The 25,915-nt window shown below is 42.3% G+C and overlaps 1 protein-coding gene across 2 annotated transcripts in view; it reads right to left on the bottom strand.

Annotated features, from left to right (window-relative positions):
- The window catches only part of EML4 (EMAP like 4), a 148,091-nt gene that overhangs the window by 52,461 nt on the left and 69,715 nt on the right, over window positions 1-25,915 (bottom strand). For both annotated transcript variants that reach the window (XM_084828917.1, XM_084828915.1), the window contains exons 4-8: window positions 22,938-23,117; window positions 18,053-18,181; window positions 16,869-16,894; window positions 6,330-6,453; window positions 642-791 (exon numbers count right to left, since the gene is read on the bottom strand). In XM_084828917.1, the coding sequence (XP_084685043.1) occupies window positions 642-791; window positions 6,330-6,453; window positions 16,869-16,894; window positions 18,053-18,181; window positions 22,938-23,117 (609 nt within the window). The remainder of the gene's footprint in view (window positions 1-641; window positions 792-6,329; window positions 6,454-16,868; window positions 16,895-18,052; window positions 18,182-22,937; window positions 23,118-25,915) is intronic.

The following is a 25,915-nucleotide window of genomic DNA, read 5'->3' as shown; positions in this document are numbered from 1 at the left end:
CTTAAAAGAAATACACCTCTATATCTAAGCACAAGATTCTGCTTCCTGTAGAAATTTTAGCTGAAATCTACACAAGTGCTTGCCCTTATTAGCACATTTAGACTTCCAAGTATCTGAATGTATTTATGCTCAAGTGTACCAGGATTTTCTGAAGTGATACACAAAGACCAGCAATCGTCTGAGGGATAGGGGAGAAGAGACATAGGAAACCTGGTACAGACAGACATCTATCTCCTCGATATGTATCTATGTGGCTTTTTTCTTTTTGCTAATGCTTACAGGTGGTGGTGGTGGGGAGCTTGTATTTGCATCTAGGGAGTATCTGGAACTATTTTATTAAGATGAAAACAAAGTACCATGCCCATGGGGTAGGGGAAACCCTCAGTATGGTAATTTAGAGTCCAGCATCAGAGAAAGTGAGTCCTCTCTTTCTCCCCATCATTAATTCCCTGATAAACCACATTATTTTAATAGAGATTTATAACTGACGTAATGATTTCTGGAACATCACAAGTATGCATATCTGGCGGAGGTCAGAAATGAAAAATAACATGGAAAATATTAACAAGTGAAAGTTAAGTATTGCATTTCATCACAACATAACTATACTTAAAACATTCATTGTGGAAGTGTACACCAACCATTTAACACAATCCGTATGTCCCAAATAGTGGCGCTGAGTCCGCTCTTCATAGTTAAACAGTACTACCACGGATGCTATGAAATATACTATTTCTCCAGTAGGAAGGAGGTAAACATTGGCTCGACAGTCCCTTCCACGATAACCATATCTTTTTTTTTTTTAAAGAAAAAGTCAAGGTCTTTAAAAATAATTCAGTATTATTGAACCAAAGAGACTTTGCAACGCTTGGACTGTGAAGGTCTGTGGCGAGGATACCTCTTTTATACGTTGCCTCTGACCCTAAGAACTGCACAGCCACACAGTTTTCATTTCTGGCATCTCAGATTGTTCCACTTTCCTTCTTCTTTGGATTAACACAAATGCCACCTCAATCTGAAGTGCAGAGGGGGGTTAGGAGGGGGACAGCCTTCTCAATTGTGTCCCCATGTCCCTGTCATGGAATGCTCTCCCTAAAGAGACTCACCTGCCACCTATGTTGATGTCATTTCTACAGCACAGACTTCCCTGTTCTCCTAGGCCTTTAATGACCTTTTAACAAAATTATGCATAGTGTGGAGAAAGTGGATAGGGAGACATTTTTCTCCCTCTTTCATAAAACTGCAACCCGGGGTCATCCTATGAAACTGACTGGTGGGATAGTCAAGATGCATAAAAGGAAGTACTTCTTCACACAGTGCATAGTTAAACTATGGAATTTGCTAGCAGAAGACATAGTGATGGCCGCCAACTTGGACTGCTAAAGACTACTAATGTAGGTTATATGTTACCTCCAGTATCAGAGGCAGTATGCCTCTGTATACCTGTTGCTGTGGAACATGAGTGGGAGAGTGCTATAGGTTCATGTTCCACTTGTGGGTTTCCCACAGGCAGCTGGTTGGCCGCTGTGGAAACTGAATGCTGGATGAGATGGATCCTTGGTCTGATTTAGCAGGACTCTTATGTTCTTAATTTTCTTTTGACATCCTCAGATTGTGAGTCATCATCACACAAGTCTGATATTCTATTTTTGTCTCTTATTGTAGATACGTTGTACTGAAGTATTTAGCTGAGAAGGTTTTTGCTCTCCCTGTGACTAAGTGAATTTTGATGGTAGCTATTAGAATTTTTATTATTTGTGCTGCTTTTGGATTTTATGGTGGCATTTTTATTGTATTATTTTATGTCTTGTAAAATGTGTTTTAAATTTTTTTCTACATGGCCCAGAGAATGGTGATTAAAGGTGATTAATAAATATAAGTGCATACATCATCATCGCAGTAAGAAAACGCAGCATGGGAAACAAAGTTACTGTGAGTGGATATATCCAGGAATATAAAGCAAGAGACATGAGACTACACAGAAGTATGAAGCATAGTGTCAGTTTGTAAACGCAAGATATGAAGTTTTCACTGGGTAATAACAGAAGTCACTGCACTATGTTAACCTCTTTTGCAGCCACAGGATTGCACAAGTCATCAAACCCTCCTACTGCTGCATTCCTAAAAGGAAGTGTATCAATTCCATTTGGCCTTTTAAAATAAGTGTGTGAAAATTCCTACAGCTCCTCACAAGGTGGCAAGATGCGGAAATGCAAATGCAGAATATCAGAAACCTCTTCTAGGACTCTGGTAGGAGGGTCTCTTTTAAACTAGGGTTTGAAATAAAATAATTCCTGCACAACAGAAACATGAAAAAAGAGGCCCAATAAAGACATGACTATGATTGGGATCAAGAGCTAGCACATTTCTCCCTCTGCCTTTGGCACAGGCAAATTCCACTCCCCATCCCGCTTTTCATATTTGGAGCTAACTATGATGACAGCATAAAAGGTCTACACAAGCATTTTTACTAACCATGGTTAGCACTGCGCCACAGATTGCATCCACGTTTAGGTCTGAAAATGAAAGGCCCGGAAGAATTTGTACATGAGTCTAGAGAAGGAAGAACAAGTTAATGGGCCTCCGCAGTGTTACTGTTCTTCTAACAATGGGAAAACAGGCACCAGCCTATTTTATTTTGCAGGATGTTAGATCAAATCCTAGTAGAAAAGTTACGTTTCCACCTTAAAATCTGGTTAGTGTTATATTTGCAGTGGGCTAGATTAGGGAAAGTGCACTAGTCCAGACTGGGGAGGGTTAGCACAACTTGTCCCACTAATACAATGTTAGCTGGAAACAGTGCTGGAAGCACTTTTTAAGAAGCAAAAAATAAAAATCCATTTTGTTTCAAGTATCCAGAATATCAAAAAAGAAATGTGACTGGTTTCCAGACTTTGCAAGCTACACATATGCCCCAAAGTGGTACAATAGCACTTTCCTCCCTCTGGTAAACTGCTGCTAGGAATACATGCTAGACATCCAGCATTATCATTGTACATTTGCATAAACTGCAATTAATATCAAAGAGCTGATGGCAACAAATGTCCAGCATACATACTTGTTCACTACAGATAATAAGCTTTTAGAGCAACATTGTTTCATCTGCTACCTCTGTTTGGCACCTATCAGCCAAACCTTGGACCCTGGCTCACAAACTTGAAGAGCTAGTTTGCACAACTAGAAACTGGGCTTGTTTTCAATTTGCACTGGTGTTTCCTAGGGATGTATGAGAATTTTGTTTTTGCTCACAAAACATGCGCGCATGCCCCATTCGCCATTCGATGCTCCAAGCACAAGCACTATAGTGAGCACTTGTCTGCTGAAAATATTTGCAAAGTGTCGTACATGAGCTCGCCTTTGTCTCCATCCCAGTTCCCAGTTTGATATGTGCAAATGGCCTAATTTGCACAAATTTCCTTAGCAGATTGAATCAGCCCCTTGTAGTCTATGCAGCAAATTTGCACAAATTTGCGCAAAATCATCTGTTCGATTGCTGCTCGGTTTGCGGAAGTTCCCCATTCATGCAGAATGAGTAGCGATCACAAACATGAATGGGAATTGGGCACGAGACAAGCAGTGAGATGATGTTCAGAAAATCCTGGCAATCTCAAACATTGTGCATTTGCCCATCCCTAGCATTTCCTAGCCAGCTGAGAAGTCCACCGTGGCTGTATATATATAGTACAACTATGGTGGACCTCTCAACTGGCTAGGAAACACCAGTGGAAATTGAAAACAAGCCCAGTTTCTGGTTGTGTGAATCAATCAGAAACTGCGCGAATCAACCAGTCAATTCAAGTTTGTGAGCCAGGACCCAGGGTTTGGCTGATAGATGCCAAGCCAAGGTAGCAGGTGAAACAACGTTGTTCTAAAAGCTTATTATCGTGTGTGTGTGTGTGTACACACAGACACACATATGAGTTATAAGAGTTCCAGGTAGTTTACGATAAAGATTGGAAAGGTGGTATATAACTTTAAAAATAAACATTTTCTTAAAAAAAACAAAAAAACATAATTGCCTAGCTGGATCAGTCCATCTTTGAGTCTAGCATTCTGTTTTCAAAAGCTGTCATCTAGATGGTGTTTCATTTCATTTTCTATGGGAGCATTAAGTAATATTCTCACAGGTCACCTTCTTCACCATTTGCTATGAGGCCACAGGCCGGTGTTGTCTCTATGCTTCAGTCTACCTACCTTCCCTAACCTTAAACATTATTTCACAGCCCCAACATGCTACTCTGATGTCCCCCATCTATGTCACATTGGCCGACTGTTCTCATGTTGGCAGACAGGACAAAAGTCTCGCACTGTTCCGGTTGTACTGTTTACAAATGACTGTTCACAAACCATGGCTCTTGTTGGAATGTGACAAAGGCTGCCTAGCAGATAAGATGAGGAGAGAGGAAAGAATGTGCCACTGAAGACGCCTGGGGAGAAATTTTGGCACATGAAATGGCTCTGCCGCAAACACAGACGTAATCAAGCAACTCCCTGGGGGGAATTCAGACATTAAGGGCAGAATCCAACGGGGTATTTATGCCCCCATTGTTTCTCTTGTGCCCTGTCAATTCCTGTCTGCAAGCAGCCCCCACCGCTTACAGAAAGATGATTTAGTGCTTCTGGGAGCAACTAGAAATGAACAAAAATGCTTGTTCCTGGAATGGGGCAGGTTGGTGGGACTTGAATAAGGGAGTTCCACTGACCTGTCCCGATCGAGGAACCAGTGTTTCTGCTTCCTCTGGGAAATGCTAAATATGCTGTGCAAGCAGCAGGTCCTGCTTGTGCAATGGGATCAATGGGGCCCACTGCTTGCGCAACAGAATCTATGTGGTGTAAGATAATTGGCAGGGGTGTCAGTGCCCTATTGGATTCTGAGCTAAGGTCACACTCCTAGGCATATTCAGACAGAAATAAGTCCTATAACTCCCAGCAGTTCCCAGCCAGCATGCTGGGAATTGTAGGACATTTTTTCCCTGTGTAAACATGCATGGAATTGTACCCTAAGGATCAATGTATATGTTATTTCATTCTCATGGTGGAAGCTAAAAACAGCTTCTGCATTGAGACTGTTGGCCATAGTAACCTCCATACACAGAGGCGAGCAGACCTGTGGACAACAATTTGTTTCTGCTAGGAACAAACGGAGGGAGGGGATAAACATCATGCTTTGGGTGTCAGCATCCCATGGACATCTGGACAGCCCCTACTGGAAACAAGATGATGACTAGATCAGCCTTCCTCAACCTGAGACCCTCCCGATATTTTAGATTTCAGCTCCCACCAGTCTGTCAGCAAAGGCAATGTTCAGGAATGCTGGGAGTTGCAGTCCAAAACAAGCTGGAAGGCACCAGGTTGGCGAGGGCTGGAGTAAATCACCAGTGGGAAACCACTGGCCTGCAGGCTGGATGCTGACTGCTTCCTTGCCCCACTCCCTGCAGCAGTTCAGGCTTGAATAAAGCCTCCCATTGGAGCCAATGGATGGCTCTTTTCCAGCTTAATTGCAGCACCGGGGTGGGGTGGGGGGAGGATGAAGTGGTCAGCATCCAGCCTGCAGGCCACTGGTTTCCAACCGTGATCTACTCCAGCCCTTGCCAACCTGGTGAACACAGCAACACCCTGAAAACCAGTCCCACAGCCATCGGGCCTGAAAAAACCCTTGCACTGGAAGAAATGGAATGCTTTTTACAGCCCTAATTGCCAAGTTGGAGGCGGGGGGGGGGGGAGGGATCTTTGTGTGAGTGTGTGCATGCATGTAGGCATACAAGTGTGTGTGCATGAAAGTGTGTGAATGGGTGAAGTGTGTGGGTGGGTGTGTGTAAATGGGCTGTGCATGTTTCTTTGGCCACAACTATTTCTGGCATGCGGCCTCCAAACGTTAGCAATGAGGGAACATGGGCATGGGGATGAATAAGGTCCCATCCCATCCCCAGGACTAAACGGTCCCTTGATTGGATCAGGCAGGACAGTTTTTCTGTTCATTAAACGGAAGAGTATCCCAGTGCCTAACAATTCAAAGGATTCACCGCACTGGAGCAACTGTGGGAAAATATCTGTGCCAAGCTACAAGACAGAAAAAATCAGCAGGAACAGCATAAAAAAACCCACAAGTGGTTACTGCGGGAAAACCTATAGCCGACTATTTAGTGAAGACAAAGGTTTTATTTTTTCCTAAGATGTAGGGCTTTTGTTTTGTTTTGCACTTTTATTAAATAAAGTAAGCTTCACAGTCATATAAGAAAACAGGAAACTGGATTTTAAAAGGAAAGGGGGGTAGGGGGTGAAGTACTGGGAAAAGCAAGCATCTCTGTTGAGGTTTGTGATAAGGATACACCCACTCCAGTTTTAATTTCTCAGGAGGCAGCTCTGTCTTGATTTCGTAATATTTTTCTATGTCCGAAGGAAAAAACATTGTGATGGGTCGTCCCCGCATGAACATCTTGATGTAATCTCCTTCTGTCAAAACAAAAATTGCGAACAGACGTGTAACAGGCTCTGTAAAGAACTGCATGTTGACAAGAACTTCCATTTTAAGACGACGAGTCTTTTGCAGACCCAGACCTTTAGAACAAAATGCGCAATTGGTATTACATACAGTTAGTGGTGAGAAAGCTTGGCTCAGACCTTCTTGTGTTGGAGCAGTACGTCCCTCCTTTTAACCGGCCACCCACCCAGCCATAATTCCCGCTATCGTATCAACTTAACAGCCAGATAAATGCAATCTTGCCTCCTTCTGTGGGGTGGTGTTGCACATCTTCAAAATTTTGCTGCTACTTCTCACCCTCCCTTTCGCTTGGTATTCCCCTGCTCACCCTATGGGGCTACTCTAGAGGTGGGGAACCTCTTTCAGCCCAAGGGCCAAATTCAATTCCAGAGGAGCATTCAGGGGCTGCATTCCAGTGGTGACCGGGAACAAAGGGAGCAGGGTCAAGAAAACAAAAAAATACCAGCATATGGTAGCTTAAAGCTCTTGCAGCCAGTAACAAAGCCTCAGGAGAGGCATTTATTTTCCTTAAAAAATGGCACAAAAGCCAGGAAATCACCCAACGATCAGTGGATGGAGGAAAGGCGTGTGGCCATTTGGAGAACCCCAAAGGGCCAGATGGGGACCCATCTGGATCGGGCTCCTGGCGCCCTAGCGGCCTCTTTCAGTCTACTGCAATAGCCAACTCAAGACACAGACAAAAGGATTATTTTCAAGGCTTTAATCCTTTTACAACTTAATGACTCTTTCAGATGCTAATCACCAGCGACTAAGCAATGAACAGCAGAGTAGCCTATACTCCAGGTTAGGCAGTTGGTCCCCGTTTGAAGGATAATCACTTGCAGATCCTGAATTTATGGGCTAGGGAGAGTTCCTCCCTCTTTCCCTTGGGTCCACAGGACGCGAGCGTTGCTTGCGTGCCAAATGGGCGCTACGCCTCCTTTCCATGCCCTCCATTTCTCGTCGCTCCCTGAGTCTGTGACAAGCATCTAGCAAGCCCCCCTCCCACACTCTCTCACTGCCAGGGTCACTCTGTATCTCAGGAATGCTGGCAGGAGGAATCTCTGCCAGCTGCTGTTCCTGTGAGGGATGAGCGGGCTCCACTCCCACGGATTGCTGTTCCTCCTCAGAATCAGAACTGCTCTGGGGTTCTATGGGCTCAGTTTCCACCCTGACATCACCTTGGGGCCGCTCCTAAAATTTCTCAACTCAGTGAGCCAAACAATAAAGAGAAAATAGGGTTGGAGCCCCCCAACTCAGCAGGTTAAAAGCTAAAAAAAAGCAGATGTACAGAATGCCAGCCAAGAGTGCTGAAATTTACAAGTCAGGAACAGGAAGATTAAGCAACCCACTTCTTTTTCTGGCAGACCTATAACCATCCCACTTCATTTCAGATGGGCATTACAGTCCCGCTTGGGGCACTGAGTCATATGGAACCAGTCAGAAATGAATCTTAGCATGTGGAAATGTCTGGCAGCTCAGATTCAGAAGGGGAACAGCTAGAACAGGGGGAGGCACCTTGCCTAGTGAGCTCAGACACAGCAAGCCTTTCTTCCCAAGACCTTGACACACAGAAGGCCCAGCCTGAATGCCCCCCTCCTTTCCTCCACCATGACAACCCAGGTTTCAGAGGAGGAGGAGAGCAAAGGGCATGATTTGAGGGATGCTAGGGTCTGTCACAGAGCAAAGCAGGAAAAGCTAGAGGCGGGGCTCAGACACTCCACCAGGTTGGACACTCGTTGGAGCCAACATAGGAGGGACCCGCCATAGGGGAGGGGCATCCCTGCGAAGCTAGTCTGGCCGAGAAGTCTTGCCCAGACTGCTGGCAAGTTCTCTAACTTCCACTTCGTCTCCTCTGTTGATATTCGTAGATGTGTGGATTAGCTGTTTCATTGCAGTCTGAGAGTTTCCTAGATTCTCCATGTGTAAAGAAGCTAGTCATTAACTAATAAAATAGTATAGCCCAAAGCCTTATTTCCTGGAGTGTGTTGAGTGCGATGGGGAAGGACGAAGGAATGTGACAGAATCTTGCTGGTCTTGTGGTTCAGCACAGGGCTACCTTTGCCTCACAACAGACACACAGAATGATAAGCTCTGCATAGCCAATTTGATCCACAAAATTGTCCCTGTGGGCAGGTCAGCAAAGCTGATAGGATCGGTGAATGTGTAAGGTCCCACCGATTAAATGCACTGACAAAGTGCCTATGATCTTTTAAGTGCCATGTGTACGAACACAGCCTAAAACGAATGACAGACTAGGACCACACAGGCCCATGACATGTTTTAAAGCCCACCAAGGAAATATTTTACTGAAATGAGAGATCTTTGTGGTAAATATATGCACTGCATCCCATTTAAAGTCCTTCACTGAATGAGGAATCTTTGCTCTCCCCTCAAAAGTTTCTCTTTAAAACTCACAAAGGGGAAACATTTTCACAACACATACTTCTCTTGTGGACCTCAAGATTATCCACAGACTGAGGAAATTGCAATTACTCATGTAGCACTAACTAGGACTGTCATCTGGCTGCTAAAAAAGCCTTACATGGTATGAGTTTTATTCTATTAATTATTACGAACATTGTGTATCTGTGCAACATATAACAATCATTTTGAGGGGGGAGAATACTTTTATTGTTTAGCTGGCACACTCACATTTTGCAGTAGGCACCATCTTAGAGGTGACATTCTCTCCTGTGAAGGGGTAATACATCTTCTAAGATGGCACCCACCATCTGCAGTCTTCAATTTAACGGGCAAGCCAAGTTGTGAAAAACAACTTTTTGCCATTTTAAGAATCCGCTGAAAAAGGAATTCCCCCTAGTTCGTTCACATAAAGCAGACATGTAAATCCCCAATTACCTGGTTTTCCAACTGATGAGTAAGAATCGCCTTCAGGCAAGTAAGCAAGGAAGATTTTGCAAATCGGATTGGGACATAATATGTCACAAGTGCCTAATACCTTGTTGTGTGGATAGACAGGTTAACAATTTTTTTGTGTGTGCATATGTGAAATTGCAACTTTGAAAGACTTAATATGCAACTCTATCATAAGTACAAGAGGGGCACAAACTTGAAAGAAGATCAAAAGTCAAAAGATTTTGCAAAGTAGTACCCCTGGACAATTCCATGGATTTAAGGGTGCTCTTGCAAGAGTGGAGGACATTTCTGCTTGTGCGAAGTGCCCTACCCCTCCACTTTCCTGCTACATGCTCCCCCGCACTGTTCCAGAAGGTCTCACAACCCTCAGGAGCCACTTTTCAGGGAGGCGGGTGGGGGGTACAGAGGACTGCAGTGGGAAGGAGGGGCAGGGAAGCCCAACGTGCCATATCTGTGGACCTAAGCCACCAAAAGGAAGTTTAAAAAAGCAATTTGGTGTACAGAAAGCAGAGACAGCACTTTCCCTAGCATAGTGGCTTAGGGTTGTATCGAGCAGAAAGAGAACAACAGATGATTCTGTTTTGCTACTGCAGCGGTGGGCAAGGTTGGGTGGCCTGGGGGCCAAATGGGGGCAACAGCGGTGGTCACACTTGAGGTCATGGAAGGGCATATTGCCCACCCCTGCACTAGTGGTTGTGCAAGCACTAATAGAACAACTAGTGCAACTAGCACAAGCAACACTTAGTATACTGAAGTCATAATGAGTTGCAAAAGCCTGCGTGCAATGGCTTGCTCAATGGTTTGTGTAAGCTGAATTGAAGTATTATATTTGGCAGTTGCACAAAGATGAAAACACTTTCACAAGTGACAGAAGCTTTGGCATTACTGGATACAATCCTCTATAATTAAAAAGAGAGATTCAATGTTTTAAAAATCACATGATTTTTTTAAAGCTTTCTGCATTTTTAAATGCATTTTTTTAAAGCTTTCTGAACCAAGACAACTACATTTCCAGATTTCATGAGTAAATTGCCATTAACTCCATTCATTATCCTTCCAAAATATATGACATATAAATTGTACCAAGAAAATAAGGGATGAGCTAGTATTGCCTTCCATCAGGCATCTTGTCCGTCTCTCTGCCTGTCTTGGGAAGAAACCGGCTTTGAATACTGCCAACTTCATCCTTAGGAAAGAACAGAGAACTCCTAGGAGAACTCAGTAGCGTCATGAGAAAAACGGGAGGTTAAAGCGCGGTGCCTGTACAGAAGTTTAGGTTATAAATAGCACCGATAAAGATACCAAGCATCTCTTGCGTTTCCTCACCCCAAAGAAATAACAACAGAAAAAAAGAATATCAGCATTGTTTTCTTCTGGTATGCTATGCAAACTTCAGGGAACTCACTGAACCCATTTTTCAGACATTTTGATTAAAATGTCTGCATAAACAAATTCTGACCCACCTGACTGGGGAGGGAGGGGGAGAGCTCTCACACACATCCTTGCTTCTCTTTTTGAAATCCAACACTATAAAATGTTCTCTTTCATATACAAGCCCACAGGGCAATTATAGCACTAATGCAAAACTCTTTTGAAAACTCTACAGATAATGGGCAGCGTATCAACAAAAGCATTTTCAAACAGAAGATACTTGCCCTGGGTCAAACTCCTGTAAATACAAGCTAAGAGAAGCAGAAGTGTAACTCCCTTTTAATTTATATTAGCTTAATTACGGTGTTCCAGAACATCAAACTCAGCTTTACTGGATCCCTCCCAAACTGCTTAACAGTTTTTCAGGATATGAACAGATGAGATATTTCATGGGTAGCTCAAGCGTGCTTCCTATATCCTCTTGGCTCCTTGCCTTCTGCAAACCCGTAAGAAAACATGAGCCATTTCTCAGAACAAATAGGAGTACTAAAAAACTAACAACAAAAAGCATTTTTAAGAAGAAGATGAAATAGGTTTAATCCTGAACAGTTGTGTCAAAATGTCATCACCCACTTGGTAGGAGGCACAACTTTGATTTTTGTATTAAGTACTATGAACGCAGCTAGAACATTCACACTTTAAAGAAAATTTAAATGGGGTTCAAGCTTATACTTTTTAAAGGATGCATGAAAAAGTGTCTTTTTTTAGACATCTTTTTTTACATAGATGTCTACAGTACTCTTCTTCACATGAAAGCAACACATTGACCTTTTCTCTTGATCCCTTCCTACCAAAGATCTGATTAAATGAGGTTTGCTTCAAAGGCATAATTGGAGCAATAAAGAGAAATCATTTGCATTTTATTTGTAACATGCGGAAGGGCAAAAAAGTCTGAAATTTACCATGATGACTCAAACTGATGATTCAACTATCATGCAGTGATAGCTTGAAATGGCCTGCTTACAGTGTTTTAGTACAGGGCTGGCATCAAAGATAGGCATGGTTGGGCACTTGCCAAGGGGCCCACTGACAGGAACCCTTTGGGAGTGCTCCACATTTCTCTCTGCAACCTGCTTGTTCACCTGCCTCTCGCTATGGCTCAGACAACGGTGGTGATGAGGTACAGGAACAGTAGATCCCACTGTCTACTTCTCCATTGGCTCTCTGCCTGTCAAGCAAGCATGTGATAGCAATAATGAGAAAGAAGATGAGGAGCAATAGCAGCTGGTGACAATGGTGGTGAGAAGCTGGACTCACTGAGGGAGGGGGCCCATTGAGGGTGTCTTGCCCAAGAGATCCTGGAACTGGCATTGGTTTAGTGCTGCCACCACTGTAACACGTAGAGTTGGTTATCATATTCTACTTGGGCATCACGTGTCATGCGTGCATGCCACTGACAGGAACATGAATCCCTGGTGTGTCCAAAAGTACAACATGGGAATGGCTCTATGAAATTGCTATGGCAGTGGCAGTAAGCCATCCCACAGAGGAATACAAGCAGTCTCTGTACGATTAAGGTCATGTTAACACTACCTTTTATTTGCCTAAGGAAGGAGATTCCAATGTTAAAATTTTGACGCACTCAATGTAAAAACAAAAGCACTGATTTGTGATTTCATAGTAGTACTGTAATATTTGGCAGGCTTCTCTACATTAAGCTTTCTGTCTAGAGGGATTACAGCATTGGTTTCCCACATTACTTGTTGCAACTCAGGTTGGGAACAATAAATGCAACAAATCAGTTGGCTGGGGATGATTGGGAGTTGCAGTTCAGCATACCTGGAGTGCACCAGGTTGCGGAAAGCTGCCCATTTGCATGTCCAAGTTCTCATCACAGCCATTCTACGTCCATTTGAAAAACAGGACTACAGAAAGGTAACATAGGAACTGGAACACAGTCTTCATTTTAGAGCTCTTTTAGATCCATTTCACATTTGCAGGGAAACCACACGAAGCGCAAAACCGCAAGATGTCAGAAAAACCCTTCTTCCAATCTCTTTCATTAGTTTTAAGGATAAAACATTCATAGAATCATAGAATAGTAGGGTTGGAAGGGGCCTACAAGACCATTCCCCCATGTGTGGATAACAATGTGTACAGTGTACAAAGTGATTCAAGAAAAATCCAGCCTTGGGGAGGGAGTGGGCCTCATCATTTCATGAATTCAAATCAGATACTTAAAACAGGTAATCCTGTATCTCATTACCACTAGTACTGCTGAAGGCATCTACATGTAGAGACCTGCTGCTCCTGGCAGAAAAGCAAAAACGCTGTATTTCACGTGCAGCCAAGTTAAAAGCAAAGTCCTTAAAATAGGTACTGGCACATAGCTACATCCTTGATCCAGAGCCAAACATGGGAAAAAATTTATTAAACCACTAGAACAGATTCTAAAAGTCATAGCATGTTGTCTGTTAGTTTCAGGGATTTTGTATGCTTTTTAAAAAAATGCATGTACACTGGCCAATGGCTGTTGCAAGAGTCAAAATGGTTTAAAGACAGAATAAAAGAAGGGATGAAGGAAAGACAACCTTGGTATGCTGGACTTGGCCAAGGCCAAAACAATACAGAATATTTAAGTAACCTTCTGAATTTGGGGGCGACAAATGCAAGTAGACAGCAACACCTTGGAGAAAAGGGTGCAGTTGCCATTTCACAACTGCCTTCATTTCATTTATGCTGTTTTACTGTTTTTGTTTTAAACTGCATACAATATTTTAAACTGTTAATTCATTTTTTCATGGTTAGCCACCTTGAACTCTTTACTTAGGAGGGAAGGAAGGGTCATAAGTGTTTTAAATAGCTAAATAACGTTGAAAGAGACTGCTGGAAAACTATAAGGAATTCAGAACAGCCAAAAGCAAGAATGGTTTTGGACTTGCATAATATGAGGGAAACAGGAAGCACCAACAACTAGTGCATCCTGTCCGCACAACTGTCTGAGGTTGAACTCCTGCATCTTCCCTTGCAGGCAGCTGTGCAAGGCTGTATGCAGGAAAATTATCTTTTCCCCAGTTGTAAGCCACCCCAAATGCAAAATAACTGTGTTAAAGGTTATTAAACTATATTACAACAAAGAGGCTTATGGCACCTTAAAGTGTAACAATTTTATTATGTAACAAGCTTTCATGACGAGTGTCGACTTCATTAGATGCATGAATACTATCCTCAGTTCAATAAGCCATAGTTAAGATTAAACTCAGTTTTAGGTTTGGACGTAATAGTAAACTGCAGTTAATTGAGAAAGGATGTGAAAGCTTCCAATCTCCTCCTCATGGCGAGAGGGAGAAGTATGTGATTCCAGAGCTCCCCTAGGCTTGTTCCCATAATGATAAATCACAGCTTATTATTTTTATATCCAAACAGAACCTGTGTAACAGTTCATGCCTCTCATGAAGTAAGTAGACTCTAGTCCATGAATGCTTATGCCATATGTTAGTCTTTAAGATGCCACAAACAGGCAGATGCTTAACAACCACACATGACATTCAGAGCTATTTTTCAGACCTGACTGAGTGATGTACAACTCAGTCCAAAATTGTTTGGCAACTACCAGCAAGTACATGAAAATGCCCGATGGGCATTAAAAGCTGATAAGACTACCATAAAAAGATCTGAGAGAGAGAATAAATGCCAGTTGGAAAAAAACCCTCATAGCTTGGTCATTTTTTAAACTAATCATATCCCTTTTTCCTGGACATTTTGGCTTTTGGAATGTATCAGTTCTTATATAAAACGTGTGGATAGAAACAGGTCTTTCATGAGTTATTACCCAAATATGTACCCCACCTAGATGAAGAATATGGCTTTCATGGCAGCTAAAGGCCCCAAATAATTAAAACAACATTAAACACACAGTAAGTAAGACAGGATTGAATCAGCAGTAACTCCATTAGCAGCCAGTCAGACTTATTTTGCATTCTCTCTACTTTGCATCTTCTGATTGTTCAAATGTGTAAGATGGTAATATTAGACCCAAAGACAGTCATGACTTACAGGGTTGGAAAAATGCAGGTCATTGAAGTCTATTCCCTGCTCCAGGGAATCACATCATATATATATACACACAATAGAATCTATACAGATTACATACAGTGTGCAGTGCCCAATGGGGCCACACCATCTCCACTCCACTCTTGCAAGACCCACCGGTTGAGCAACGGGGCTTTGTAGCTTCTAAAAATAACCCCAGGTAACCCCAAATGCTCATTTCTGGATTGGGACAGATCAGCGGAGCTCCCTTCTGCAAGCTCCAGTGACCTGTCCTGTTCTGGAAATGAGCGTTTCCACTCATTTCAGTTTTTATTCTTAGAAGCACCAAAGTACCATTACATGAGCAGTGGAAGCCCATGGACACAATAGGATACTACCTAGTGTACCACAAGAGAAGCATGGAAACAAATTAAGGACAACATCGCAGGGCAGAACAGACAGCTATGCATAAGCAAGTTATCTGAACCACATAATATAGGGAAGATACCCCCAAATTTTCTCCAGCAGGTAATTGTGCATATTACAGATTTGTGAATCGCATGAAGAATAGGATTTGTGTGTGTTAAAAAAAACCTGCGGTACCTAAGCTATATATGCCATACACTTGAACTAACATGCTCAAGGTTTCAAGCTTCATGCTTAAATGACATTTGCCAATGTAAGCCAGGCATTCTCAATAAGGAGTAATTTTCTTAGCTGACAGTAAGTATACATACATTCTAGATAACCTGACACTGTTATTTTTTTCTTTGTCAACAACCTAGCCATAGCCAAACGAAATTTACTGACACAAACAAACTTGACTCTTCTTTTAAGCGGTGTTGTAAAATGACATTCTGTTTCTGTTGTTCAATTATATCCTGCAGGACTCGTAACCCAGCACACTGAAGGCAAAAAGGATCTTTTAATTGGCATTTCGCGATACTGTTAGAACAGAACTGACTGGGTAATGCTGAACTTAGATGTGTGTATCATGTTCATTCTCAGAAAGGGTTAATTAAGTACATACAAATTAACATTTGAGATTTGGGGGGAAGGGGGTGTGTGAGTCATGCTTCTTGATTATAATATTGTATCATTTAGGTTAAAAATACAGGAATAAATGTCTATCAAAACTAAATAGGTTGATCCCATGTGCTTTGGGAGAGTAAATAGCCAAATGAATGATTTTTTGTTTTAAAAAGCATGTAGCTAGAAAGCAACCAGCTAACATAGTTTTAATCCTTACCTTGGCTGTTCTTTTCTTGGGCTGACATTTTTGTTGGTTGTGGGACAGAAATAAAACAACTTACAGGTGTTTCCTGTCCTGGGTGAAGCCTACCATCCCAAGCCCAATCTAGTATTTTGAAAAAGTTAATATGCATATGGGAAACAAATCTATCACATCAAATAAAAACCAGAAACTCTATATATGAAAGCCATACAACATTCACCATAGACAAAATCCTGTACATGGATATCCACGCTGAAGTTGAAAGTATTTCAGTGTGCTTGGGATTTCAGCCATTGGCCCTAAATCAGAGCTCCCAATGACTGCTTTGTGATTTTCAGAGTGTTTGTGCATGTGAGCAGCCCCACTGGTAAAAATGAAAGCAGCAGATCCAAGCCCACAATGGAAGGTCCATGTGGAGCTGCTTCTTCCATAGACATGAATAGGGAAACTCACAGTTCCCCTAAGAAACTGATGCCCGTTCCCTTTTTAAACCTCTGAAGCCAAAAGAAATAATTCTACTGGATATAGTATACTGAGAAGTAAGTCCTAACTATCATATTAACACATATTTAACCCTTAAGTTAAATTGATTACAGTTACATAAATAGGTTATAGAAATACATTTATCAGTCTTAATTAGCAAAACTAACACTCTAATCCTGAATAAAAGGTAAAGGGTAAAGGTAAAGGTGTCCCCAACCAGTCGTGTCCGACTCTAGGCTGCGGTGCTCATCCCCGTTTCTAAGCCAAAGAGCCAGCGCTGTCCGAAGACGCTTCCGTGGTCATGTGGCCGGCATGACTGAACACCGAGGTGCACGGAACGCTGTTACCTGAATAAAGGTTCACTTAAAAACAAATGTTTCCAATTACCTTGGCTGACAATGACATCTTTGTGTCTAGGGAGAGAAATGCAAGATATTATTAATACATCTAAATGATAGTTTGACCGTCTAGATCTAAAGATACAGTGATATTGATACTTTGCAACAGTAACTAAAATATTCTGCACAGTACATCACGTATATGAAAGATGGGTAACAATTTTTTTTTTTAAACTGGATTTTCCATTTAAATCCACTTTATAAGTGTTAGGGTTCAGCCCTATGGGTTGTGCCCTGGTTACTCGTAAACTTTCGAACTCAAAGGCTTATGAGTACCCTAAGCGGGGGAGGGGGGCGTCTTGCACCTCTTGCGCTACATTTTAACTAGATGGGCAATTTTGCTGTCTAACGGAGGCTTTGTGGAGGGGGAGGGAAGGAGGCTGGGGTGGTGATAGGAAAAGCTGTAAGCAAGCCAGCTACCCCAGCCCCCTTCCCTCCCCACCCTCAGTAACGCTTCCTTTCCTCCATCTCCACGTTCCGTTTACCGAATGAGGAGAGGTAGCCAGCGCAGTTCTCTCCACACTAGCTATGAGAGGGAGTGGAGCGCAGTTTCCTGGCTTCAAGCTTGGAACCCTGTCTAACAGCACAGAGCCAAGAAACCACAAAATCCTATGTCCCCCAGATGCTGTCTAGGGGACATAGGATTGCTCCCTTATATACATTTTTTCTATTTATAAAAGTGGACTGGCTTAATATAAAGTCTGACCCTAGCACAGAGGAAATTATCCAGGTTTTTTTGTATGGAGCTCCAGTACAGGGATGGAGTCCCCCAGTGGTTAGAACTGCACCATTCATTGAAGAGAAAGGGGCAGTCCTAAAGCTCAGGAACATCACTTGTACATCAAAGCATTAATTGAATTTTGGACTAGGGTGAAAGACCACACAGTTATATAGGGTGACATCCAACATGGTGTAAGTGGTCATCTGCTTGCACAAAAGGATTTTTCTCTCCTCCCCCTCTGCGCCTGCCAAATCTGTTCCAGAGGGTCCCTTTCGAGCATATTTAGTGGGTGTGGAGAGGGACCACAGCGGCGGGGGAGGGGATCCATTCTGCCAATGTTGTCCATTCCTCTGACGGACAGACACTGTTGGATTTCACCCATAATATGTTTAAGAGAGAGTCTTAACAACTCAAGAGAACATTGCAGCACAGACAAGGAATCAAGTACTTACTTGTCTGCATTCTTGCCACTTTTGGATATCAATTTTGATGCGGAAGTTGCCCTCATTAGTTTATTACGACTGTCTTCTGAACTTTCCCATGAACCATGTGATTTTTCAATGGTTGATGATCTCTTTACGCTAGAAGAAAAGAGAACATTTTATTTCCATTGTTAAACTAATGAGACAATGTAAGAATTTGTACTGGAAACGCAACAGATCAAGCAGCAGGAGATGAAAGAAATGCAAGGCCGGGCCATCCTTCAAGCAAATCCAGAAGACCCCCCAGAAATAAGGATTAGAGAAAATGCTCTAACTAGATCTTTGAAGACAGTCAAAAGGGCAACAATTTTTTAAAAAACCTCTTTAGTGCAAAGGTTACTGTATATTAGGTTGGCTAGAAGATAGTTCAGAATCTACTGTTATATCTCTGGGTGATTTGCAGTAGATCAGCAAGGGTTTCTGACTCCCATTTGTCTAACAATAGCAACAACTAAAAAGCTTCCTCTCATGCTCAATTTAGGGTGCTAAAAATAATACTTGGGAGAAAATTGATTTGTGTGTGAAAGTGCTTATGAACTTTATCACAGATTCCTGGGACAAACATATGCTCACTTGTGCTTACATGAGTTCCTTAATTCTTAGCATATTCCACCAACATGAACAACTATTTTGTGTGTGGCTCCTGTTGGTGGATCTCAGGATTCTAGAAAAAAAAAAGTAGATATGGCAAACCTTCTGGGGTTCACCCACCCTTGGTGTGGAATGCAGAGTTGAAATATCTTAATGCTTTATGTACAGAGGGAAATACCCAGAACACCTAAAAATAGCTGGAAATAACCTTTACTTCAGAGAAGAATAAAGCTGGTGCAGGGAGTGACTAAGTACATGAACTGGAAACTTCCCTTTTCAAGTCTCATCTCAGCCATGAAATAACTACAATGGCTACAGGCAAGTCTACCTAAAAATATTAAGAAGAGACATGCTGGATCAGTCGAAGTTCAGTATTCCGTTCCTACAGTGGGCAACCAGCTGTCTGTGGGAAACCCACAAGTTGGACGTATTTCTCCAGCAACTGATGTACAAAGACATGCTTCAGCATAGGCAGCATATAACCATCAGGACTAGTAGCCATTGATAGTCCTATTCTCCACCCTCCTCTGTCTTAGTGCTCTCTGCCCCCCCACCCCAATCTGCAATACAGGGATAATACTACTGACCTTACTTTACAGGGTTGTAATAATCTATGTGAAACTCTCACAAATGCTACATAAATGCTAAAGTTTTTTTTTAAATTACGTGCTATGCTTTCCCATATTCGGTAGCCCACACAAATACTTCATATGATGTACCAAATGTAACAAGCCTTTTTTTTGTGGATGAGCAATTTCATCATCCTACAAAGCATCTGCAATTTAAAACTCTTGTGTTTTAAAACTTTAACAAACTTCCTTCTATTTGTTTTCTTGGTTTAGATAGAGGACTGCTACAAGAGCTTGATTCACATCACAATTCTGACAGTTGCCCAATAGACAGCTTTGCAACACATCCAGTTAGAACTGTTTTTGGAAAGATGGTATGTGCAAGCGATCATCTGCAAGTTTATTTCCACAAGACCTTCAAAAGCTAGAGGTGGAGGGGAGAAAAGAGAGAAACAAGTTATGAAGTCAAACATTAGAAAACACACGCACATTTTCTTTTGCTTAGACAGTAGCAGATTAATACATCAAACCCAAGAAAAAATGCCTTTGTGTAGTAAGATGCCAGACAGAACAGACCAAAGTCCACTTTAAAATAAGTCTGTGCAAGATAACAGAGAGTTTATGCGGGACTGTTAAACATGCATTAGGTAGGGCTGCAACAAATACTATGATGTTGCTACACAGGAAGCTCTTCCATTTAGAGGAAAAACAAACAAGCTGAACATTATAACTTGTGGCAATTACAGATACATCTCCTTTGTTGTGTGTCCAGGTGCCAGAAAAGTATAATTGGGTGTGGCTTCCCAGCAGGTGTGCACATGCAAAGAAAGAATCATATGACTGTCACGTATGAAGATTTGCACATAGGCTTCAAATCCAAAGGTGGACCTCCACAGCAGAAGGCACTTCCGCACCCACATTTCTGTTCCCTCCATGAAACAGCTTGCTGGGCCCCCATCTCATGCTGTTAAGGGTTCTCAGACTTTCAAGAACGTCTTTTCAAGGAATGGAGGGGGCTGCCCTGAGAAGCAAGGGGTAAGAAAGACCAGTTGCATGGGTAGAATTCTGTTTGTATGTCTTAGGACCCAAGCCATCATTTCTATGTAGGAAATTCATAATGCTTGAAGCAGCTTTTAAGTAACAATTTCTGGATTTCCTCCCTTTGGCAAGTGTGAATGACACAACCATCTGCTTGTAATTCAGTGTCCAATGTGTGTTAAAATATATTGGCTTGAATCCAGGCTAAATTTGTTGCACTTGGGCCCCATTGAACCCAATGGGACAAGTCAGGCATGACTTTAATCCCATTTAATTTCAATGAAACCTAAGTTTAATTTCATCTGGAACCAACCCATAGTTTAAGTTCTCAAAACCAACTGATAGTAACAGAATATCATACTTGACTAAGCTGACAAGCTACACTTCACAGATAACTTTCAAAGTCATTCCAATTGATCACAGAACAATGATCAATGAACTATTTTTTTACAATAGCTGCTTTAATGAAAACACATAACTCTGCTTCTAGTTGTTCTACTCTTAACTGCTAATGCAGTTGGAGAGAACTTTTGTTTCTCAAGACATCTGGGCATAACTGATTTTAAGAATTGGTTTTAAGCAATGACTTTTATCTGCCTCTGCTCTGTGGTAGACCACATGCTTAGGATTGGAAAGGTCCAAAATGTAATCCTCAGCATCTCTAACAGAATCAGGTAGCAGGTGATAAGAAAAGCATTTGCCTGAGAGGCCTGCAGCCAAGCAAAGATTGCAGAAGGAGACAATATAAAACACCCAACACACTGAACAGCAGCCAGAGAAGGAGCCAAAATTAAGGATTATATCGCTACCAAGCAGAGTTGTGAGCTATTAGTATACTCAGTATGCCATCACACATAGGCAGCTCAATATATTTATTGGGTTATATTGACAGAAACTATGAAATCCATTTAGGATCAAATGCAATCACTGCAGATTTCTATTATAGCAACAGATCCAAAAGTTGTGAATGATTTCATTTAACTGTGTCATTCCCATGTTAACAAGGAAGCACTGCAGTACCATGTGTATGGGGTGTGGAAGAAAGTGTTGGATTCAGACGTAGGTAGTCCATGCTGAACAGCCATACCACCCTCCTAGTTCTTTCCCCTTGGCTGATGTTACACTATAATAAAGGCCCTGCCCGTAATCTGCGTATCATTACCAGAGGTCCTGTTGCATGTCTCACCCCCAAGAAAGGCTAGGTTGGTGGTACACGAGACAGGGCCTTCTGGAACTACCTCCCAAGGGAGGTTAGGTTTGCTCCGTCCCATTTCAGCTTTGTCAGGGCTTTGATACCTCTTAATATTCTTATGGCTCATTATAAAGACTGTTTTGTTACTATTTATGCTTGGTTGTGATTTTTTTGTATCATTGTGTTTTTTTCAATAGTACATTGATTTGAGGGCCCCAGTAGGCAGAAAAATGATTTAAAAATACTTTAAATAAATAAATAAATTTATGAGGATAGAGCTTAGTGGGAGTGGCCTGGTGGACAACTACTCTCTGGAAAAGAGCAGGATAAGTTCCTTAAAACTTGAACGTTGCCATTCATAGAATCATAGAATAGTAGGGTTGGAGGGGACCTACAAGGCCATCGAGTCCAACCCCCTGCTCAATGCAGGAATCCAAGTCAGAGCATCCCTGACAGATGGCTGTCCAGCCACGTTCTGAATGCCTCCAGTGTGGGAGAGCCCACCACCTCCCTAGGTAATTGGTTCCATTGCCGTATTGCTCTAACAGTCAGGAAGTTTTTCCTGATGTTCAGCTGGAATCTGGCTTCCTGTATCTTGAGACCATTATTCCATGTCCTGCACTCTGGGATGATCGAGAAGAGATCCTGGCCTTCCTCTCTATGACAACCTTTCAAGTACTTGAAGAGCGCTATCATATCTCCCCTCAGTCTTCTCTTCTCAAGGCTAAACATGCCCAGTTCTTTCAGTCTCTCTTCATAGGGCTTTGTTTCCAGTCCCCTGATCATCGTTGTTGCCCTCCTCTGAACCCTCTCCAGTTTGTCTGCATCCTTCTTAAAGTGTGGTGCCCAGAACTGGACACAGTACTCCAGATGAGGCCTAACCAGTGCTGAGTAGAGGGGAACTAGTACTTCCTGGGATTTGGAAGCTATGCTTCTATTAAAAAAGGTAAAGGTAAAGGTGTCCCCAACCAGTCGTGTCCGACTCTAGGCTGCGGTGCTCATCCCCGTTTCTAAGCCGAAGAGCCAGCGCTGTCCGAAGACGCTTCCGTGGTCATGTGGCCGGCATGACTGAACACCGAGGTGCACGGAACGCTGTTACCTTTCCCGCCGAGGAAGTATTTAGCTACTTGCAATTTCTTGCTTTCAAACTGCTAGGTTGGCAGAAGCTGGGACTGAAGACGGGAGCTCACTCTGTCACGCAGCACTTGGGTCTCAAACTGCTGACCTGCCGACCTTCCAGTCTGCAGTTCAGCATCTTAACCACTAAGCCACCGCGGTCCCTTATGCTTCTATTAATGCAGCCCAAAATAGCATTCCTCTGAGGCGAAGTAGGCGTCTACCAATTCTGTACATCTTTTACACAGAGATAAGAAAACACACAGGCATGCTTTTAATTGGGAATAAAGCGTAGTGTTAGTATTGTTGCAACCACTTCCTAACTCTTGTATTTCGGTACTTAAGAAACCTTTTGCCTGGAGCAGAGCTCTTGACTTCTGAGGTCTGCCTGTGTGTTGAGTGAATCTGTGCAGAGGGCTGGGGAGAAGGTGAAGGTGATGCTTGAATTTGTGGGTTTTGATCATGAGAATGAGAGTCCTCTTTTTTCTCTGTATGTCCTTGAAGTTTTTCCTTCTTTTTTTCTGTACCGCTGCAAAACAAGGCATAAGAAAGGTATATAAAAATATTTTAAAAAGCAAACAAATGGAGGGAGAAAATAACCATGAACACATTTGCCCAAAGGGAAACAACAGTAACAATTATGTCAGATTAACTGCTACAGAAACCAAATATTTACATAATTTACTTCACCCACAGTCTGCTTTAATGACTTTCGTTTACCTGCTAAATAAAATGAGCAGCATTTCCATGAGTTTACCTAATGAAGAATCTCATTGCTTGAGAGCACATGCTCTATGTGATTCCTCCCTCAGCCCACCACGCACAAGTACAGATTATATGCTGTATCTATAAGTTATCACATACCATAGTTTTTCTGCTAAAAACAGAGGAGTTTTTATTTTTTATTTTTAACGTACTTCTAAAGCACCTAATCAGAGGTGGGCAACTTGTAGCCCTCCAGATGTTTTTTGCCTACAATTACTATCATCCCTCACCATTGGTGGGGCTGGCTGGGGGAATGGCAAAACATCTGGAAGGCCACGAGTTGCCAACCCCTGAAAAAAAAATGTTATTTCACCCCTTGAATATGCATATTTGGTGGCCTTGCAAATCAACCCTGAAATGTATCATACATATATATATATATTTAAAAGGTTTAGTTTATATTTCTTAAAACATCAGTGCTACAGTTAACTTTCAACTTTTTCCAAGATCTCTGACAAGGCAATATAGTATGGAAAAACAAACTGTTGGAAATGTCTTACCACTAAAGAAAATAACTTTGAAGAATATTATTATGACAGCTGTCCTGGCAGCACTGACTTGCTGGTATTGTGACAGTCTTCACACCAGTTATCCTACAGTGAATCAAATATTGCCTTTTTAGCTGCCTTCTGCATCATTACCTCCTAGATCGGGACTCGCTTGGTAATGACAGCTATGCTGCAAATGGGCCCACTAATGTTTTATTTGCCATTATAAAAATGTACATGGTTTGAACAGCATTTCTAACAACATGGTACATACCACACTTGTTGGGCATATGTTATCAGGACACTCATGGTCTGGGATCACTAACCCATAAGGGAAAAGTATGTCACCGTCTTAAATAGCATGCATAGAGCTTTGAAATTATGATGTTTGAAAGATAAACAATTTGGGCTTATTTTTAATGCCTTTCTATGCAATCCCTTCCTGTGGGTCAAAAGTAGAAAACACTGAAAGGCAGACTGCACTTACTTTAGCACCCCCGCCCCGCCCAAAATAGACATGGACACAACCACCAAACGGGTGCACAGCAGGCGTGTTGCACAGAGCATATTGTTCCCGCTGGTTGCACATGTGACGTGCAACCAACTTGCGATCTACAACACCGCCACCTCAGCTTTTTGCCTTTAATAAATATTGCTGTAAGAACACAAGAACATAAGAAGAGCCCTGCTCGATCAGACCAAGGGTCCATCTAGTCCAGCATTCTGTTCAGTGCAGTGGCCAAAGATTTTCAAGCTTTTCAGTAATAAGGCAGGCAAGAACATTTTCTGTTTAAATCCACCAGAGCTCAACCCATATGGTGTTTATTACTCTACTGGAGTGGTTAAACATGCAACTCTCTTATTCACATGACAAATTTTCCAGTGTGGGTTGAGGGTCGCTTCCCTGTAGTAGAAATGAAAGAAAAAGTAAACACTATCACATGTGTTTAACATGCATATTTCAGAACACATGCACATCATGGGTGAAAGGGTCCTTCAGTGCTGGCTAGGAAAAGACACAAGGGTTTAGGCATAACTTAATACATTTCTGAAATATTAATATCAATGCAAGTTATTATGGTAGTTATGCCATCAGCCTGCGTGTGTATTTGCTTCAAGAATTCAACCTGAGTTCTGCCCAAATTGTTTTTCTTCACTGAGCTCTGTTAGTAAAAAAAAGCCTACATGTTACTAACAGTAAAAATAGAATCTCCTCAAACACTGAAACTTGTACAACAGGACACGCTAATCTTAGGAGCGATGGAGAGAATTACATTCCACAGCCATGAGGAGGAGGAGAAAAAAAGAATTAGATGAATGCAATCTAGCAAGAATTCTGTTGAGTGCTTTGGCAGAACAATAACTATAGCAGAATATGAATTAATTATGGGGTACACTCCAAAAATGCACCATTGTGCTACTCTTTTACTCCAACAGAAAAGGGAGTGTAGATCTGGAAAACCCTAGGCACACCTGGAGTTAGGAGACAGCATGGCCTAGCCTAGTGTGCTATGTACTGCCAGAGCAGCCTCCCCCAACCTGGTGCCCTCCAGATGTTTGGGACCTCAACTCCCATCAACCCCAGTCAGTGTGGTTCATGGTCAGGAATCCTGGGAGTTGTAGTTCAAAACATCTTGAGGGCACCGGTTTAGGGAAGACTGTGCTAGAACAACTGCAACATCCTGGCCAGGGGATGGAGTTTGTAGCACCTTAGCGGGTTGCTGAAACTCCTCATACCTCTGACCAGTGTCCCTGTATAGTAGATGGGGCATGATGGGGCATGATGGGGCTGCAGTCCTGAGGGGTCTTAACACAATGCAGCACAGTCCAGCTGACTCGTGGACTGATCCTTCTACATCCATATACCTAACTTTCCATTCACATTGTCCTGCAGCACCACCGTCACCATCTTTGCTTCCTTTTGTTTTACTCTTGTAGCCTACACAGCTTAACCTTTCTCATGGGTTAAGTACATATTGCGTACATATTGGGGGGAAACACAGATTGCCCTCACCCTGAGATCCAGGGGGTACTGCAAAATACCAATGTGATCAATGAAAAACAAATAAACCCC

Source organism: Heloderma suspectum, chromosome 1 (genome assembly GCF_057233095.1).
Source record: "Heloderma suspectum isolate Gila_16-S chromosome 1, 16-S_ref, whole genome shotgun sequence".
In the NCBI taxonomy this organism is placed as follows: Eukaryota; Metazoa; Chordata; class Lepidosauria; order Squamata; family Helodermatidae; genus Heloderma; species Heloderma suspectum.
Note: the sequence above shows the minus strand (reverse complement) of the source record. Positions and strands in the feature narration are given on the sequence as shown.